The sequence below is a fragment of the Odocoileus virginianus genome, chromosome 21 (genome assembly GCF_023699985.2).
Source record: "Odocoileus virginianus isolate 20LAN1187 ecotype Illinois chromosome 21, Ovbor_1.2, whole genome shotgun sequence".
Classification (NCBI taxonomy): Eukaryota; Metazoa; Chordata; class Mammalia; order Artiodactyla; family Cervidae; genus Odocoileus; species Odocoileus virginianus.
The window spans coordinates 38,164,017-38,183,417 of NC_069694.1; the positions used below are offsets into that span (position 1 = coordinate 38,164,017).

Genomic DNA, 19,401 nt, shown 5'->3' on the forward strand with positions numbered 1-19,401 from the left:
CCATGCTCCCAACAAAAAGAAACAAAAAAAGAGGAGGCAACAATTTTGATGCAATAGAATCAACTTAAGTGTCTCTCTAATAGTGTCTGGGGACAGTGAGGTTCAGGAAAAAGCCTCCCATCTAAATGCATCTTTCTCCTGGCCCTGCTGTGTGTTTCATGGGGTTTTTGTTTTTGTTTTTGTTTCTAAGCTTCTGTTCAAGTGTAGAAGTCTTCCAGCTTGGGGGTCAGTTCTTGATAGCTGGGTATTTCCAACCCCAAGCTTCTGATACAATTCTTGTATCAGCTCTTTTATTTTTCCAGTTGTATTTTGTTAAGAATACATTGTTACTAATTTTTTTCCTCATGATTTTAGGTCACATTGATAGCTTTTATCTATGTAACAAAATAGTTATTTTATTCTTTTGAAACTCAATTTCTCCTAGCCTTGTCTTTCTGTTCTTTACAATGTTTGAATTCTATAATTTTTATTCTTAAATTCTTGGTTTAAAATTTCTTAATTTCTTTGCCTTATCTTTTCCCTTTCCTTAGATCCCAATTATTCTATTCTTTAAAATTTTATACATGTTTTCATTTTATTTCTTCATTTATACATGTGATCTCCAATCTTAAAAATCATCTTATAACATTACTTTTATTTTACCACTTGACAATGTGGCAGCTGATACTCAGAGAGGGAAGGGTTTGTTAAGGTGACAGAGATAGATTGGCAGGATTATATTTAAAGTATTCACTTAAGAAAAATCTTCATGTGTTTTTTTAAAATTCTTGGACCTTCCCTCATTAAGTCAGCCGGACATTTTGAGCTCAAATCTCAGAAAGCGATATTACAAATGAAACAAGATTATAAATAAATTTTCCTTGTGATTTCTTTGTTTCAACAGCAAAAGTTTAAGGAGAATGTAAATGACTGAGGAAATAATTATATTTGTTTAGTGAAGAGAAAAAGACTTGAAAAGGAAGTTATGAGGTCGTAGGTGAGTTTCTCTTAAAGAGTCCTACACATGCTTCCTCAGGGTGCAGGTGGCAAGATTTCCCAGATATGCTTGTATGTTTGAAAGCAGATGGGAACTGTGCCTCAGCGTGTCATGGGCATTGTAGGCATAGGATCTACCCCAGGATAGAAAATGGCTCACTGTGTCCCGAGAGAGCCTTCCAAGAATTTATGAGACCGCATATGTTGTAGAAACAGCAAAATCATGTAAACCCTGGAGTGGTGTGAAAGATACAGAGAAATCTGTATATTGAGAATAGGAATAAGGGATAACTCAGGGACAACTTTCGTGGACTAATGACAGAGATCAGTTGGGTTGACGGACATATCACTAATGTTATAAATCAAATCCCACCATACCTTTTTTTAATGTCATAAAATGAATTATATAACATCTGTTCTTTAAGAGGTTATTTTATTATAATTAAATTCAAGGTGCACTGGTTTCATTTTTACAATCAGATTGCATTTCCATATTTTTGCTGCTCTTTTCACTGCACTGGAACAATCAGGGAGGTGAAACAGGAAAGGAATAAACTCCCAAGGATATCCTTGTACCTTTCATTATTTGGGATCTCAGAACAGCAGAACACAGCGGATCCTGAAACATAAAAGTAATAATAAAGCAACTGAATTCCTTGAGAAACAGTGATATCAGCAAAGCAATTATGCACTGTATTGAAAAACTGAGTTGTCTATCCCCACCCCACTCCACCTTCATCTAGTTTACCTGTAAGAAATATAGGATGGGGTGAAAGCAGGATCCCAAATCAGCTATAACAGGAAGACCCCAACTTTGAGCACCATTCCTTCTGGCTACTTAATCACAAAGACATCCAAACCCTTTGCTACAGCTTCTGATCAGCTCCCATCAATCCTAAAATCTAATACCATGTCTAATTAGGGAAGAATAAATGGGTTCCCTTAGTTCCTTTCTGTTTGTAGTGTGTCTACTACCTGCTAGATCCATTCCCCTCCTCTATTATTTGTTTCTAAAATTTTAGATGAGGTTTCTTGGCTCTTCATTCTTGATTTAAATGCGCTGACATGCTAGGTCTAAACCAACAAGGTATATAGCAGGCTAAAATTTAAATTTCTATCTTAAAATAAAAATAAATCATAAAACAAACAAACGATATAGGTATAGAAGTGGGGAGAGAATAGGAAAGAGAGATGTTCTTAAGAACCAGAATTAGAAAGTCAAAGAATTCATCACAGAAGTAATTTCTCATTTACTCCTTGTTACTTGCTCCCCACTGTCCCCAGCACTCAGGACAGTCCTGGCAAAGACTGTACCATCTCTCAATATGCATTGAGTGTATACATGAACACAGTGAGTAAACACTTCATCCCTAAAAGTATGCTAGCTGGAGCAGACTGACATTTGTCAGGAAATTATGTAGAAAGGCTTTGTGCCCTGGGTAGAGTCTGAACCTTTGCCTTGAAGGTCCTTGTAAGATTTTATGATGCCAGTAACATCAACTTATTTATTCTAGATTATTTCTCTAATTAGAAAAATAATGCATAATTGACAGATGTGGAGTAGACTTGTGCTTAGTGTTACATTGCCTCCTCAAACATTTCTTTGAGATAGGTTAATACAGGTCTTTCCCAAAGAGGAACTTGCAGATAAAACCTTTTCTTATCCTTGTGACAACAGGAAATAGGATAGAGTATATGAAAGATATTGAAGGTCTTCAGGTAGTCAACTTTTTTTCACAAAACCACTTAGGAATGTTTGAGAAGTCATTTTTTCTGTGAGTTTAGGGTACAGAAGTTCATCAAAGAAAACACTCACGTTTTTCCAGCATGATACACCTCGAAAGCTTTGTGGAGTTGGTCAAAAGGCAACTGGTGGGTTATTAATGGATCTATATTAATTTTATTTTGTAGGTAAGCAGTCACTAGTTGGGGAAAACAATCTCTGGTTTTATAATCTGCAAAATAAAAAGGCTATTGTAATAAGATTTGAGAAATATCAAACTAACCAAAAGAAAAATAAGTAAGTTGTGGAGATGGGTAAACTATTCTGAAAATTTGCCATTGATGAGTTCATTTGTACATCAGAAGTTGTTGGCTTTTGTTGCTAAGTGTGGCTGCTACAGACAGTTCTGTTACCTAGAACACCTTTGGAAAAAAATGAGGAATATACAACTATTTCCTCATCTCTCTATTCACACACATTGAGATAGCATGGGAACTTTTGATCAGAGTAATGGATGGAGATAGAAATATTAATTTAGTAAAGCTATTGGTCAGTACTGCTCAGAAATAAGGGCTCCTATGGGAAGGCAAATACCAGTGCCAAATACCAAGTTGGTACATGTAATTATTCAGAAAGCCTCACTGTTAAAATAGCACAACAAACTTTGAGTCCACCAGTGCAGAACTGAACTTAGCTGAATTATTCCAAACACTGGGAAAACCCAGAAACTGTTTTGTAGGAGATAAAAAATTTTATTTAAATGTAAAAAAAACCTATTTAATTAAATTGGCTAAAATTGATCTGCAAAATATACCAATTCATTGGAGGAGAAGTCTTTGAAAACTTATACCACTATAGGTCTGTTTCCCCAAGGAGAAATATTTTGAATTACATGTTTCTACAAAGTTGAAAGTGAAAGAGGAGAGTGAAAAAGTTGGCTTAAAGCTCAACATTCAGAAAACTAAGACCATGGCATCTGGTCCCATCACCTCATGGGAAATAGATGGGAAGACAGTGGAAACACTGTCAGACTTTATTTTTTGGGGCTCCAAAATCACTGCAGATGGTGACTGCAGCCATGAAATTAAAAGACGCTTACTCCTAGGAAGGAAAGTTATGACCAACCTAGATAGCATATTAAAAAGCAGAGACATTACTTTGCCAACAAAGGTCCATCTGGTCAAGGCTATGGTTTTTCCAGTGGTCATGTATAGATGTGAGAGTTGGACTGTGAAGAAAGATGAGCACTGAAAAATTGATGCTTTTGAGCTATGGTGTTGGAGAAGACTGAGTCCCTTGGACTGCAAGGAGATCCAACCAGTCCATCCTAAAGGAGATCAGTCCTGGGTGTTCTTTGGAAGGACTGATGCTGACGCTGAAACTCCAATACTTTGGCCACCTCATGCGAAGAGTTGACTCATTGGAAAAGACCCTGATGCTTGGAGGGATTGGGGGCAGGAGGAGAAGGGGATGACAGAGGATGAGATGGCTGGATGGCATCACCCACTCAATGGGCATGAGTCTGAGTAAACTCTGGGAGTTGGTGATGGACAGGGAGGCTTGGCGTGCTGCGATTCATGGGGTCGCAAAGAGTTGGACACGACTGAGTGACTGAACTGAGCTGAACTAACAAAGTTGAAAGAGGTTTCGTGAAAGCAAAAGCAACTGACTTACCTCCTAAACACGTACCCTTCAGTGTCCGTCCAGTGAAAACTTCTACAGCAGAAAGGGAAAGCTTTAAATCTGGTGCAGACACCCCAATGATTGTACAGACACCATGGCTTAGGTTGCAGGAGTCCCAAGCAGCAACCTGATAGTGAGAATAATGACCGTAAGTAGACGCCCATATGGAAGTAGCAACTATCTGCAGTGTTGGAAGGAATTGTGGATTCCTAGATTTCAGGCCTTTTCCTGGGCAGATGCTACTTACTTTGAGCTCAGCTTCAACACTGCCAGTGATGGAATCTCATTAGAGAACCAGTAGAGTTTAGTGGTAAAGAGTTTAGAGTAAAGTGGCAAAGACCCTGCCGCCGGTGACTTTAGGCAAGTTACTTAACCTCCCTATGTCTATTTGTAAAAAGAAGAATAATACCACCTATGTCATAGATTTGTTATAAGGCTTAAGTGATTAAAACATTTACAATGTTATCTGGCACAGAGTAAGTACTGTGTGTTTATTTAATAAAATTACCTGCCACTTCAAAGACCACACACACTATTATTCTTTGCCTGATCTTCTCACTTGTATGACACTCTTTAGTTCATTTATATTTAAACAAAACAAATATATACATATGTATGTGTGAAGCTTAATTAAAAAAATCCAGTTTTTTAAGGGTGTAGAGTATACTTCAGGTCAATCTATTTTACTTCTTTTCTGGTTCTTAACCTTCTATCTCTCCCCTTCCTGCATTTTGCCTATGTCTCTTTCCTGTTACATCACTGCATCTACTTCCTTCACCCTTTGACCATGTACATTAGATACACGCTGAAATGAATCAAATGCCTAATTATTTCCTCTATGCTGTCAGTTCCAAGAGTGTAGAGTCTACTTTATTCTCCCTGAACTTAACATACTGGTGCATAGGCTCATTTTTCAAATGATGAATGGTTCTGAAACAGAACACACAAGAATATCATATGTGAATTACATAATGTTGATACTTAAAATATAAAAACATGTTCGTGGATAAAGAGCTAGGACTACAGGAAAGGAAATAGTGCTTGTTTAAACTTCATATATTATAGTATCATATCTTCAAAGTATATATTGCTTTTATTTTTAAGATGGATATTTTAGAGTGACTATACATTCCATTTTTAGGTTTGGGGTCCACAGGTCCAAAACATGTTCAGGGGAGTTTTATACATAGTGTGTTCCCACCCACTAAGCAAGCATCTATAGACACAATTCATTTTACTGTTTTCCATTTTGCAGATATTGCATTTTTTACAGATTGAAGGTTTGTGGCAACCCTGTGTTGAGTAAGTCTATCAGCACATTTTTTCCAACAGCATTTGCTTCCTTTTTGTCTGTGTCACATTTGGTAATTCTCACAGTATTTCAAACATTTTCACTATTATTATATTTCTTATTATGATATGTAATCAGTGATCTTTGTTACTATTACAGAAAGATAATGACTCTCACTGAAGGCTCAGATGACTAGCATATTTTAGCGATAAATTGTTTTAAAATTAAAGTGTGTACCTTGTTTTTTCTTAGACCAAATGCTATTGCATACTAATAGACTACAGTATAGTATAAATATAATTTTTATGTGTGGTGGAAAACCAGAAAATTACTTGACTCATTTTATTACAATGTTCACTTAATTGTGCTGGTCTGGAACCAAACCTACAGATCTGCTTCTACTCACTGTGACCCAAACCCACACACCATGGTTTCTGTGAGTCCGATGGCCTCAAAGGCAAAGTCAACACCGGTGCCTGTCATCTCATTGACCACCTCCTGGACGGGCTTCTTGAGATTCGAAGGGTTGAGAAAATCTGTGACCCCTAATGCTTTTGCCCGAGGAAATTTTTCCTCATTGATATCAACTCCAATGATTCTAGAAGCACCAGAGTCTTTACAGCCCATGACAACAGCTGAGCCGATTCCTCCAAGTCCAAAGACCACACAGGTAGAACCGGGAGTGACCTACAAATTCACAAGTCATGTTTGTGTTAGGAATCACATCTGGACACTCGTATAATTAAGAAAACAAGCAAAAACAACCATTGAGGCTTTTGGAACTATAGAGCCCAGTTGAAACATTTGGATTGTTTTGGTATTGTTTTTATGTTTTCTTGGCAGATCACTATAACATACTAACACACAGCTATTTTCCTCACCTGGGCCGAGTGAACAGCAGCCCCATATCCTGTAGCCACTTCACAGCTTATGATACAAATTTTATCCATGGGAGCAGCAGCATCAATTTTTACCACCGAAATCTCAGGCACAACAGTATATTCGGTGAATGTACTTGTGCGGAAAGAGTGGTAGATCTTTTCTCCTTTGCAGGTAAACCTGCTTGTGCCATCCAGCATTAATCCAGAAGAGGGCAGAAGGCTGTTCAGCCGTGACACAGATGGACACAGCAGCAACCCAGAAACATAGAGTTGTAAAGAGAGAAATGAACACCTTTAGCTCCAAGTCAGCGTTTGCATAACATAAGTGATTTAATAAAAAGTGACAAGATAAACAAAAGATGGGCAAATCTACTAACTCTTGCTTCTCACAGAAGTTTCCCTTGGGATGCAAGCAGGCACTGCATTCTCTACACTGTGGAACAGCAAGTGTGAGGACTTTATCTCCTATATATAGGGAAAAAAAATCATTAGTTTAAAATATTATTGAAACACAATAGTGCGGTGATAAAAACTTCATTGAATGATTTGATAACTTGCTGCAGACAGATTATGACAAGTATAACACACCCCATGGCTATTTTGGAGGAAAAATCCTATAACCTAGTTTCAGAAATCCCATTATTATTTTGGAAAAATGATGGAAATATGGGGATATTCCTTGCTGGATAGATAATTGTAGGTCTGCTTTTACTCTGGAAATAAACTAATAAAACTAGGAATGACCCTTAGAGATGTCATCTACTCTAACCTTTTGGTTTTCCTTTGAGAGATTTAAGTCCACAGCGGTCGTTACCTGCCTGAAGCTGGATAACAGCAGAGACCTTTCTATTGAGCCTACCTGCCTCACGATGGCACATAGAGCCACAGCAGGTCTATGACATGTTTTTTTTAGGGGGCTGTGGTTCAAGATATTCTCAGTTCAGGGAGTAAAAGGAATAGCTTCCTTTCTGCAGAGAGGGGCTGCTCCTGGAGTGCTTACTATAGAGGGTGGTTTTTTATGTTGCACAGTTCTAGAGAGCATACTGATTATGTGTAGGTCCAATAATTAACCCTCCTGGGACCTAGGGTTACAGGCTGGGAAGGTGAAGAGAATTAATGAACACAGTCTGAGGAACCAGAGATCAAATGCCAACATTTGTTGGATCATAGAAAAAGCAAGAGAATTCCAGAAAAACATCTACTTCTGCTTTTTTGATTATGCTAAAACTTTTGACTGTGTAGATCACAACAAACTGTGGGAAATTCTTAAAGAGATGGGAATACCAGACTACTTTACCTGCCTCCTGAGAAATATGTATGCAGGTCAGGAAGCAACAGTTAGAACTGGAGATGGAACAACAGACTGGTTCCAAATCGGGAAAGAAGTACATCAAGGCTGTATATTGTCACCCTGCTTATTTAATTTAAATGCAGAGTACATCATGTGAAATGCCAGGTTGGATGAAGCACAAGCTGGAATCAAGATTGCCAGAAGAAATATCAATAACCTCAGATATGCAGATGATACCACCCTTACGGCAGAAAGTGAAGAGGAACTAAAGAACCTCTTGATGACAGAGAAAGAGAAAAATGAAAAAAGCTGTCTTAAAGCTCAGCATTCAAAAATTCAGATCATGGCATCTGGTCCCATCATTTCATGGCAAATAGGTGGAGAAACAATGGAAATAGTGACAGACTTTATTTTCTTGGGCTCCAAAATCACTGCAGATGGTGACTGCAGCCATGAAATTAAAAGATGCTTGCTCCTTGGAAGAAAAGCTATAACCCATCTAGACAGAATATTAAAAAGCAGAGACATTACTTTGTCAACAGGCGTTCATCTAGTCAAAGCTATGGTTTTTCCAGTAGTCAGGTATGGATGTGATAGTTGGGCTATAAGGAAAGTTGAGTGCTGAAGAATTGATGGTTTTGAACTGTGGTGTTGGAGAAGACTCTTGAGAGTTCCTTGGACTGCAAGGAGATCAAACCAGTCCATCCTAAAGGAAATCAGTTATTGGAAGACTGATGCTGAAGCTGTGGCCAATACTTTTGCCACCTGATGCAAAGAACTGACTCATTAGATAAGACCCTGATGATGGGAAAGATTGAAGGTAGGAGGAGAAGGGGACAACAGAAGATGACATGGTTTTGGATGGCAGAGGATGAGATGGTTGGATGGCATGAATTTGATGGGCTTGAATTTGAGCAAGCTCTGTGAGTTGGAGATGGACAGGGAAGCCTGGCGTGCTGTAGTCCATGGGGTCCCAAAATATTGGACATGACTGAGTGACTGAATTGAACTGAACTGATACACACATACTGATATGTATTTGTATAGGCTTATAGGATCTTAATTGCCCAATCAGGCATTGAACCCAGGCTATTGACAGGACAGCATGGAGTCCTAACCACTGGACTGCTAAGAAATACCTGTAGCATAGTATTGTGCGTGTGTCAACTGTATTTCAATAAAAAAGGAAACAGTGAATTCTTCTGCAGTTATGTCAGAATAAATTAACTTGCCAGATTATAAAATTTCCCTTTCTGCTGACAAATAATTCATTAGAAAAAAGTTTTTACTGACATATATTTGATAAACAAAATTGTGTGTAAGTTTATATTGATTTGATACATTTATATTGCAATATGATTGCCATTTTCATATTAGCTAACACTTCTTTATTTTTTAATTTTTTATTTTTTAGCTAACACTTCTATTGTGTCATGTAATTATAATTTCTTTTAGTTTCAGTAACAATTAAAATCTAGTGACTTAGCAAGCTTAATGTTTAAAATATAGTTTTATTGTTTGTTTGGAAATAAAACAAGCAGCCCCTGCTCCTAGGAGATTATGATCTATTTAGAAGTACACTGGTCCTATCTCAACTAGTTACTTGGCTCAGGCATTGCCACTCTGGATTGCTAGTGCTGAGAGTGGAGAAACTGTGTGACCCTTGGAATCACTGGATACATTTACTACCATGATATGTGATTAGATAAAACAATTTAGAGGCAAACCAACTTATTTCTCCTGTAAATATGCTAATGCATTTTGGTGGTGGGTTGTTTGTGCAGAAGTTTTTGTGGCCCATTTCCTACCTGGTTTCACTGAGCTCACTCCTTCGCCAATACTCTCCACAATTCCAGCTCCTTCATGGCCTGGGATGAAGGGATACTTCACTGAGATTATTCCTTTTATAGTATGATCATCAGAACCACAGATCCCTGTAGATGTCATCTGGGTAGGAATTAAGTGGCCAAGGATAAATTAGTTTGGACTTTTTCTTTTGTCTGAGACTTATTATGAATATTTTTTTTACATGAATGACCTCATTTGATCCCTGTAATAATATTCAGAGAAACACAGGGCAGGTCTAATTACCCTGGTGGCTCAGAGGTTAAAGCGTTTGCCTCCAATGCGGGAGACCCAGGTTTGATCCCTGGGTCAGGAAGTTCGATCCTTGCATCGGGAAGATCCCCTGGAGAAGGAAATGGTAACCCACTCCAGTATTCTTGCCTGGAGAATCCCATGGATGGAGGAGCCTTGTAGGCTACAGTCCACAGGGTCGCAAAGAGTCGGAAACGACTGAGCAACTTCACTCAAAGATGTGGAAAGGGAAGATTTGAACTTAAAATGACTCACCCACTCTCATGGTGCACGTTCAGATCTGGAAATAAATTAGGTCTTTTGAAATCGACTCTGTACACCCTATGTCATCAACTAGTTCGCAATATTAGAGTCTATTCTATCCAGTGAAGGATTTTTGACCACGTATCCATAGCACCACCATTGAGAAACCAAAATTTTTAGCCCAGTATTGTGGAATGTTTTCCCAATCCTCTGGGAAAATTGATTTTAAACTAGCATATTGAAAACATTGTTAGTAATGTAAAATGAGTTTAACTGCTGCAAGATTTAATTGGCATTGAGAAGTTTTAAAACTTCTCAGTTAATGGCCTAAGTTTTCTTGTCTGTGGATAGACTCAGTCCATTCATATTGATCATAGAAATGAAATATTTCCTATAGCATAGTCACTGTATTACTGCTCTGTCTGGAATTCAGCCAGAAAGCATACAGGCAGGGATACTGACTAGCTGTTTCAGTATCAGTAGTGGGAGTGCTGGAACACTGGGAACAACTTTGATACATGAAATAAGATTTCCTTACAATTGTCTTCACAAGTACAAGTTCTAAGATTTAAATTTACCTTAATACGAACTTCCCCAGCCTTTGGTGGTTCAACCTCCACTTTCTCAAGTGAAAGAGAGTTCTTTTTCCAGGCAATGGCTGCCAGGCATGTGATTGTCTGTTGACACAAGGACAATAAGATGACATCATTTAGCGATAACATTTAACTTCTGATCATACAAATGACACTAACTCGCTGTAATTTGTAGCAGTAAGAAATTCACACACAAAAAAGAAAAAAGATCATTGCAATTTCAGACATAAGCTAGTAAAATTTTAGCGTATTTCTTTTGAGTCTCTTAAAATAATTTTTGTATGGTAGAGATCATGTCATATAAGCAGTTTCACATTTTAGGCTTCATTTTTTTTGCCAGTGAAAGCCACCATATATTAAACATTTACTGTTTGCTTGTTCTAAAATGTTTTCTCATGATTTCAAATTGCTTTATAATTTTAAATAGCTGTTTTATATTTCATCATTTGAATATATCCAAATATTCTTAATCAGCAACTACCTTGATAAAACAATCATTTCCTTTGTTTTGACCATTATAATGTATATTGTTTATAATTTTGACTTGCCTGGTTTCCTTAAGTAAGAATTACTAGGGGAAGGATAGAGACATGGTTAGAATGAAACTGATTTCTAAATAACTCTACAGAAAGTTTGAATGATTTGGCACAACTCCTAGGACTACAAAGCAAAATCTATGTCATCATTTTTCCTACTCTCATTAGCATTGACTGTAGTCATTAAAAACAAAGTGACTGTCAGAAAAAGCTAGCTATTTCTTTTTATTAGTATTTTTCAATATTAAGAATGTTGAAATATTTTATGTTTACGTTAGTCATACATTTTTTTTGTGTGTGTGGAATGTTTGGTCCTATATTTTGCGTAGGTATCCACTTGCATCTTGGTATTTTTTTTACTAATCATTTGATCTGTTTACACATAAAAGGAGTGACTGGCAGTCTACTAAGTTGTCATATATGATTTTTCCTCCTTGATTTTTGACCTTTATTTTTTATGAAGCTATATGTTCATATATACATGCATAACATACATATTAAACTTTTGATTCATAAAACTATGTTTTCCTTTATTATTTGGTCCATTTCTGTACTTTGAGAATTCTCTCCATTCTTGTTGTCATTCAGTCACTCAGTCGTGTCGGTTCTTTGCGACCCTATGAACGGCAGCACGCCAGGCTTCCCTGTCCTTCACTTTCTCTCCATATAGAGACCAAATCAACATTTGTCACCCTCTTTCTAGATTTTTATAGTTTGATTTTTAGATATCTAATGCTTAAATCTACCTCAAATAATTTTGTGTAATATAAATTTATAGAATCTAAATGAATTGTCTCAGCATGAACTCCTGATGAATTTTTCTTTCATTTATACTTAAATTAGCACCTTTACTATATAAGTTCTTCAATTTACAAGTTTCTTTTTGGAAACATAAATGTATCTTACTGTCTATTCTTGCACTGACACCTCAGTGAATAACTTTTTGATATTTTTTAATATCTGGTGGTACTAGAGTCCTTCATAATTTTATCGGTGTTTCATTTGCAAGGTTACTGCACTAGTAACTGTAAGACATCATGAGCTGAGTAAATTATGTCTTCAAGAAACTTAGAAATCAATCAAGGAGATAATACATGTCTTGTAACACAAAGAAAAGGGGAAAATGCCACAAAAGAAGTTCAAATAAAAGCAAGTAAAATTATATACTTTATGGAAAACGTCTCCTATTTCAGAAGTGATACACACTCAAGGCAAAAACTTGGAAAACTCAGATAAGTGTAAAGGAGGGAAAACTTCAAGCCCAGTACCCAGCTATCAGCATTTTTAAGATTTCATAAACAGATTAACTAAAGCATTTTTTAAAAAAATTTTATTGGAGAATAATTGCTTTACAACATTGTGCTGGCTTCTGTCAAACATCAACATGAATCAGCCACAAGTGTACATATGTCCCTCCCTGTTGAACTTCCCTCTCATCTCACACCCCATCTCACACCGGTCAGAATGGCCATAATAAGAAATCTACAAAGAATAAATGCTGTTGAGGATGTGGAGAAAATGAAGCATTGTTTATAAGAGTATGACACTGGAAGGAACATAATGTCTAACACTAGGAAACTGATTCAATAAATAAATAAAAGCATAATTATTTCCTTGGAATAAATTTCTTTGTTAAATGATAAGCGCATTTTTAAGGCATTTAGTACAACATTGTCAAACTATCACCCAGTAAGTTTCTATCAATTTATTTTCCTAGGAGTAGTGCATGAGTTTCATAGATGGGACAACATTGAGTATTATCCACAAAAATCTTTGACAACCTGTTTGGAGAAAATGTCTTAATTTTGTTTCAAAGTGCACTTTTTGGATAACTAATAAAGATGATATAGACCTATTTGAAAAGTAGCACTTACCTTTCCCAAGGTGTCCATGATGAGTTTTCTATTTTCCTTGATGTCTTATAATGTGCCAAAGAATATCAGCTCTTTGACTCTGCTCCTGGGGAAACTGGACTATTTATGAGCTGAGAGTAATTAAAAATAATGATATAATGACATAACAACATGGGGAAACCAGAGAGGTAAGTGGTTGGCAAATATGTGAAATTGTAGGACAGCAAGGAATATGAGAATGATTCAGGGGGGCATCAGCAAGGATGGTCTACTGGGGAGAAGCCATTTGAAGAGAAGCTTTAGGTGAAAACGCAATGAAGTGATGATAAAAAAGTGAATAAACTAAGAGAACGATCAGCTCATAATTAGTTATTAAGAATTTCTGGAGTATCAATTAATACCAGGTATTGCTAGACACGGGTGATACCAGTATAACACTGGGCCTCCAAGAGTCAAAGAGATGGAAAAGCACAAGTAATAATACAATATATGTTTAAAAGCTGAGAGATAAGTGATGACAAAGACAAATAGATGACCAAAAAAAGATGACAAAGACCATGTGAGGTCATGATGAATGATGAGAGATGAGATTCAGATGAGGCTTGCCATCCTTGTTACTATCGTGGTGAGTAGCCCTGCCTGTCACTTGGGAGACTGAGGTTCCTGGTGGGAAGGCTACAGGCTCTTTTGGGCTTCCCCGGTGGCTCAGATGGTAAAGAGTCCACAAGCAATGCAGGAGACCTGGGTTCGATACTTGGGTTGGGAAGATCCCCTGGAGGAGGGCATGGTAACCCACTCCAGTATTCTTGCCTAGAGAATTCCATGAACAGAGGAACCTGGTGGGGTCGCATAGAGTTGGACATGGCTGAGCCTCAAATACTTTTTCATTTTAGCTGCATTTTGAAGAAGAAATTTATGTAAAATAAAAGAGTAGGTAACATATTCCAAATAGGGTGTAGAGCTCAATCAAGGTAAAATGAAACTGTTTAATGTGGGCTTGGAGTGATGCTGATGATGATGGCAAAGCTTCTGCTCCTGTTAATAAGGATGATATTTGGCTTGATATTTGGCTTCTGCTAGATCTGATAGACAGAGTGCCTGATGAACTATGGACGGAGGTTCATGACGTTGTATAGGAGACAGGGATCAAGACCATTCCCCATGAAAAGAAATGCAAAAAGGCAAAATGGTTGTCTGAGGAGGCCTTACAAATAGCTGTGAAAAGAAGAGAAATGAGAAGCAAAGGAGAAAAGGAAAGATATTCCCATTTGAATGCAGAGTTCCAAAGAATAGCCAGGAGAGATAAGAAAGTATTCCTTAGCGATCAATGCAAAGAAATAGAGGAAAACAACAGAATGGGAAAGACTAGAGATCTCTTCAAGAAAATTAGAGATGCCAAGGGAATATTTCATGCAAAGATGGGCTGGAAAAAGGACAGAAATGGTTTGGACCTAATAGAAGCAGGAGATATTAAGAAGAGGTGGCAAGAATACACAGAAGAACTGTACAAAAAAGATCTTAATGACCCAGATAATCACGATGGTGTGATCACACACCTAGAGCCAGACATCCTGGAATGTGAAGTCATGTGGGCCTTAGAAAGCATCACTATGAACAAAGCTAGTGAATATGATAGAATTTCAGTTCAGCTATTTCAAATCCTGAAAGATGATGAAGTGAAAGTGCTGCACTCAATATGCCAGCAAATTTGGAAAACTCAGCAGTGGCCACAGGACTGGAAAAGGTCAGTTTTCATTCCAATCCCAAAGAAAGGCAATGCCAAAGAATGCTCAAACTACCACACAATTGCACTTGTCTCACACGCTAGTAAAGTAATGCTCAAAATTCTCCATGCCAGGCTCCAGCAATACGTGAACTGAGAACTTCCAGATGTCCAAGCTTGTTTTAGAAAAGGCAGAGGAATCACAGATCAGATTGCCAACATCCGTTGGATCATGGAAAAAGCAAGAGAATGCCAGAAAAACATCTATTTCTGCTTCATTGACTATGCCAAAGCCTTCGACTGTGTGGATCACAATATCTGTTGGAAATTCTAAAAGAGATGGGGATACCAGACCACCTGACCTGCCTCTTGAGAAACCTGTATGTAGGTCAGGAAGCAACAGTTAGAACTGGACATGGAACAACAGACTGGTTCCAAATAGGAAAAGGAGTGTGTCAAGGCTGTATATTGTCAGCCTGCTTATTTAACTTATATGCAGAGTACATCATGAGAAATGCTGGGCTGGAGGAAGCACAAGCTGGAATCAGGATTGCCGGGAGGAATATCAATAACCTCAGATATGCAGATGATACCACCCTTATGGCAGAAAGTGAAAAGGAACCGAAAAGCCTTTTGATGAAAGTGAAAGAGGAGAGTGAAAAAGTTGGCTTAAAACTTAACATTCAGAAAACTAAGATCATGGCATCTGGTCCCATCACTTCATGGCAAACAGATGGGGAATCAGTGGAAACAGTTGCTGACTTTATTTTTGGGGGCTCCAAAATCACTGTAGATGGTGACTGCAGCCATGAAATTAAAAGACACTTACTCCTTGGAAGGAAAGTTATGACCACCCTAGATAGCATATTAGAAAGCAGATACATTACTTTGTCAACAAAGGTCTGTCTAGTCAAGGCTATGGTTTTTCCAGTTGTCATGTATGGATGTGAGAGTTGGACTGTGAAGAAAGCTCAGCGTTGAAGAATTGATGCTTTTGAACTGTGGTGTTGGAGAAGACTCTTGAGAGTCCCTTGGACTGCAAGGAGATCCAACCAGTCCATCCTAAAGGATATCAGTCCTGGGTGTTCATTGGAAGGACTGATGCTGAAGCTGAAACTCCAATACTTTGGCCACCTCATGCAAAGAGTTGACTCATTGGAAAAGACCCTGATGCTTGGAGGGATTGGAGGCAGGAGGAGAAGGGGGTGACAGAGGATGAGATGGCTGGATGGCATCCCCGACTCGATGGGCATGAGTTTGAGTAAACTCCGGGAGTTGGTGGTGGACAGGGAGGCCTGGAGTGCTGCGATTCATGGGGTCGCAAAGAGTCGGACATGACTGAGTGACTGAACTAAACTGAACTGAACTGAACTGAGAGATAGATACTAAGGCAAATATTAGATATGAAAACACCAGGGGCATTATTTATTAACTTGCAAAGTAAGAATGTGAGTTCTTGGCTGATCACTCTGGCAGCCCCTGATTCACATCCCTTAGAGATGATTTATTCACTGTCCTTCAAAGCTTCCCTCGAGGCAGTCAGTGAAACAGCTTCTTTGATGAAAACCTTTATAGTTCTCAGGTGCCATGATATGAGTAATTTAGGTATCAGTAGGTGTGAAAGAAGAGTTTGAAACTAGATTCAATAATTGCATGTCTGTAGGCTTGGAGCCTTTCTAGCTAAAGAACTATCTTAACCCCCTAGTCACTTGTTCATAACTTTTTGTTTTCTTTCATAAAAGTTTCATAACTGCCCTTTAATTTTCTCAGCGTCTTGCCTTAACAATGCTTCTCTCTTGTCATAAAACCTAGGGATCTGCATTCTCCTAGGAATTATTGAAGCTCTTATCTCAAGACTTGGGTGAGAAACTGGGCTAGGGCAGAGAGGGCTGTCTTATAAGCTCAGGAGAATGCTCTTGGGAGACATTCCAGGTGACCATGCTTTATTTAGGGAGCTATCACCCATATAGGCAAGAAGGTATGAGAGTGGAGGTGTCTGAACAGGATTGAAGGGACTTAGTCTTGTTCATTTCTCTCTTTTTAATTAATACCCTGATCTCTAAGCTTTCTGCACCCATGCATCTATTCTTAGAATGTATACATTATTCCTATTCAGCATGCTTGGGCTGACAGACGTGAAATGAAGTCTGGCATGAATGATCAGAAGGTCCAGTTTGGGCTTGTCTCCCAAATAGGATCTTGCTAAAGACCGAAACAATAGTCATTTGTTTAATACCCTGTTGCCTAAACCTAGACCTTTATTGGGTGTATATTCTGAGCCCTAAGCAATCAGCCAAAGAAAGTCAAGGGTAGGACTGCAACTGGGAGCAGAAACTCGGATTAATTCAACTTCAGTAGGATTTTTCCTCCCTGTTACATGAGGCAGTAAAGTTCCGTGGTTAGAAGCATAGATACTAACACTAACAGACTTGCATTCCAATCTTATTTCCATGTCTTACATGCTTTATGTAAGTGAGAAATCCAACTTCTCTGTCCTTCAGTTTCCCCATAAATAAAATGAAAATGATCATAGTAGCTCCTACTTCATAGGTTTCCTTTAAACATTAAGAGAGTCAACATGCAACAAATGTTTAAAACTGTGGTGGGCACACAGCACTGCCTTTCTGTAAGTGTTATCCATTATTTTGCATTCCAGTCCCCTATAATGAAAAGGACATCTTTTTTGGGTGTTAGTTCTAAAAGGTCTTGTAGGTCTTCATAGAACCATTCAACTTCAGCTTCTTCAGTGTTACTGGTTGGGGCATAGGCTTGGATCAGCGTGAGATCGAATAGTTTGCCTTGGAAATGAACAGAGATCATTCTGTTGTTTTTGAGATTGCATCCAAGTACTGCATTTCGGACTCTTGTTGACCATGATGGCTATTTCATTTCTTCTAAGGGATTCCTGCCCACAGTAGTAGATATAATGGTCATCTGAGTTAAATTCACCCATTCCAGTCCATTTCAGTTCGCTGATGCCTAGAATGTCTACATTCACTCTTGTCATATCCTGTTTGACCAGTTCCAATTTGCCTTGATTCATGGACCTAACATTCCAGGTCCCTATGCAATATTGCTCTTTATAGCATCGGAGCTTGCTTCAATCATGTCACATCTACTACTGGGTATTGTTTTTACTTTGGCTCCATCTCTTCATTCTTTCTGGAGTTATTTCTCCACTGATCTCCAGTAGCATATTGGGCAACTGCTGACTTGGGGAGTTCCCAGTATGAAAAGGCAAAATGATAGGATACCGAAAGAGGAACTGCCCAGTCAAGGCTGTGGTTTTTCCAGTGGTCATGTGTGGATGTGAGAGTTGGACTGTGAAGAAAGATGAGCACCAAAAAATTGATGCTTTTGAACTGTGGTGTTGGAGAAGACTCTTGAGAGTCCCTTGGACTACAAGGATATCCAACCAGTTCATCCTAAAGGAGATCAGTCCTGGTGTTCATTGGAAGGACTGATGTTGAAGCTGAAACTCCTATACTTTGGCCACCTCATGCGAAGAGTTGACTCACTAGAAAAGACCCTGATGCTGGGATGGATTGGGGGCAGGAGGAGAAGGGGACGACAGAGGATGAGTTGGCTGGATGGCATCACCAACTTGATGGGCATGAGTTTGAATAAACTCCGGGAGTTGGTGATGGACAGGGAGGCCTGACGTGCTGTGATTCATGGGGTTGCAAAGAGTTGGACACAACTGAGTGACTGAACTGAAGTGAACTCTCCATTATTATTACAGTGTTTAGGATATTATTTCATTTTCTCACCACTGCCTTGCTTTTTTGGAGAATATGCCACAAAAAAGCCACACATGATTATGAAATCTAACAACTGCAATGAGAGAGTTCAGATTTCTCTCCTAAGTCCAAAGATGAATGAAAGGTTGTTTTTGCTTAGCTTGGGTCAGATGTTCACATCTAGATCAAGGAAAACTGGCCAGAGTTGTAGGTTGGAAAAGAGTTTGGTAGCTATGATCACAGCCATGCTGACATTCCTGAGCAGCTGAGGGTGAACGGGGAAGATAACCAGGGAAAATCACAGGGCAGATTGGTTCCATTGTGAAGTATGATCACCAAGACAAATGAGATGTCAGCATTGCTGGGCAATCCAGCTTTTCCCTAACCAACTTGTTGTCCAGTTTCCTGAGATAACTGTCCCTCTTTCAATACTTGTACCAAACATCTGACCATCACCCCCTGCATCCCTACCCATTTCCCTCCATCCCCATTTCTCTTGTGAGAAAGCTTACAGTATCCTGAAAAGTCACCCAGTTGCTTCAGGCAAAAACCTTTCCCTCCTTATACCCAATCTACTAAAAGCTCTGCCAGCTCTGTCTCTGATGTATTTCCCTCATTTGTGAGTGTCTAACGTCTCTATCCCTACAGTTCCTAGAAGAAGAGAGGCTTTGAATCTCTTGTTATTTTTCTCTACCCCAAGTATATGGAATGGTGCCTGATACATAAGTATTGATTAAATGAATTAAAGTGGGTGTTATCAGAGGGAACCTCC

General features: G+C 38.5%; 1 protein-coding gene across 1 annotated transcript; it reads right to left on the bottom strand.

The window, feature by feature from the left end:
• Window positions 1-1,412: 1,412 nt before the first annotated feature.
• Window positions 1,413-13,263, bottom strand: LOC110144515 (alcohol dehydrogenase 1-like). Its single transcript, XM_020904451.2, has 9 exons — window positions 13,188-13,263; window positions 10,763-10,861; window positions 9,653-9,791; window positions 6,931-7,018; window positions 6,554-6,773; window positions 6,099-6,359; window positions 4,373-4,508; window positions 2,792-2,930; window positions 1,413-1,594 (listed from the first exon to the last, which is right to left on the bottom strand). The coding sequence occupies exons 1-9, from the start codon at window positions 13,203-13,205 to the stop codon at window positions 1,570-1,572; spliced, it is 1,125 nt and encodes a 374-aa protein (XP_020760110.2). The 5' UTR covers window positions 13,206-13,263; the 3' UTR covers window positions 1,413-1,569.
• Between the last annotated feature and the right edge of the window lie 6,138 nt (window positions 13,264-19,401).

Coding starts and splice junctions, on each gene's coding strand:
- LOC110144515 (XM_020904451.2), bottom strand. Junction 9,792..10,762: donor CTGGGGAAGTTCGTATTAAG/GTAAATTTAAAT, acceptor ATTCCTACCCAG/ATGACATCTACAGGGATCTG. Junction 6,360..6,553: donor CTGCTGTTCACTCGGCCCAG/GTGAGGAAAATA, acceptor GTGAATTTGTAG/GTCACTCCCGGTTCTACCTG.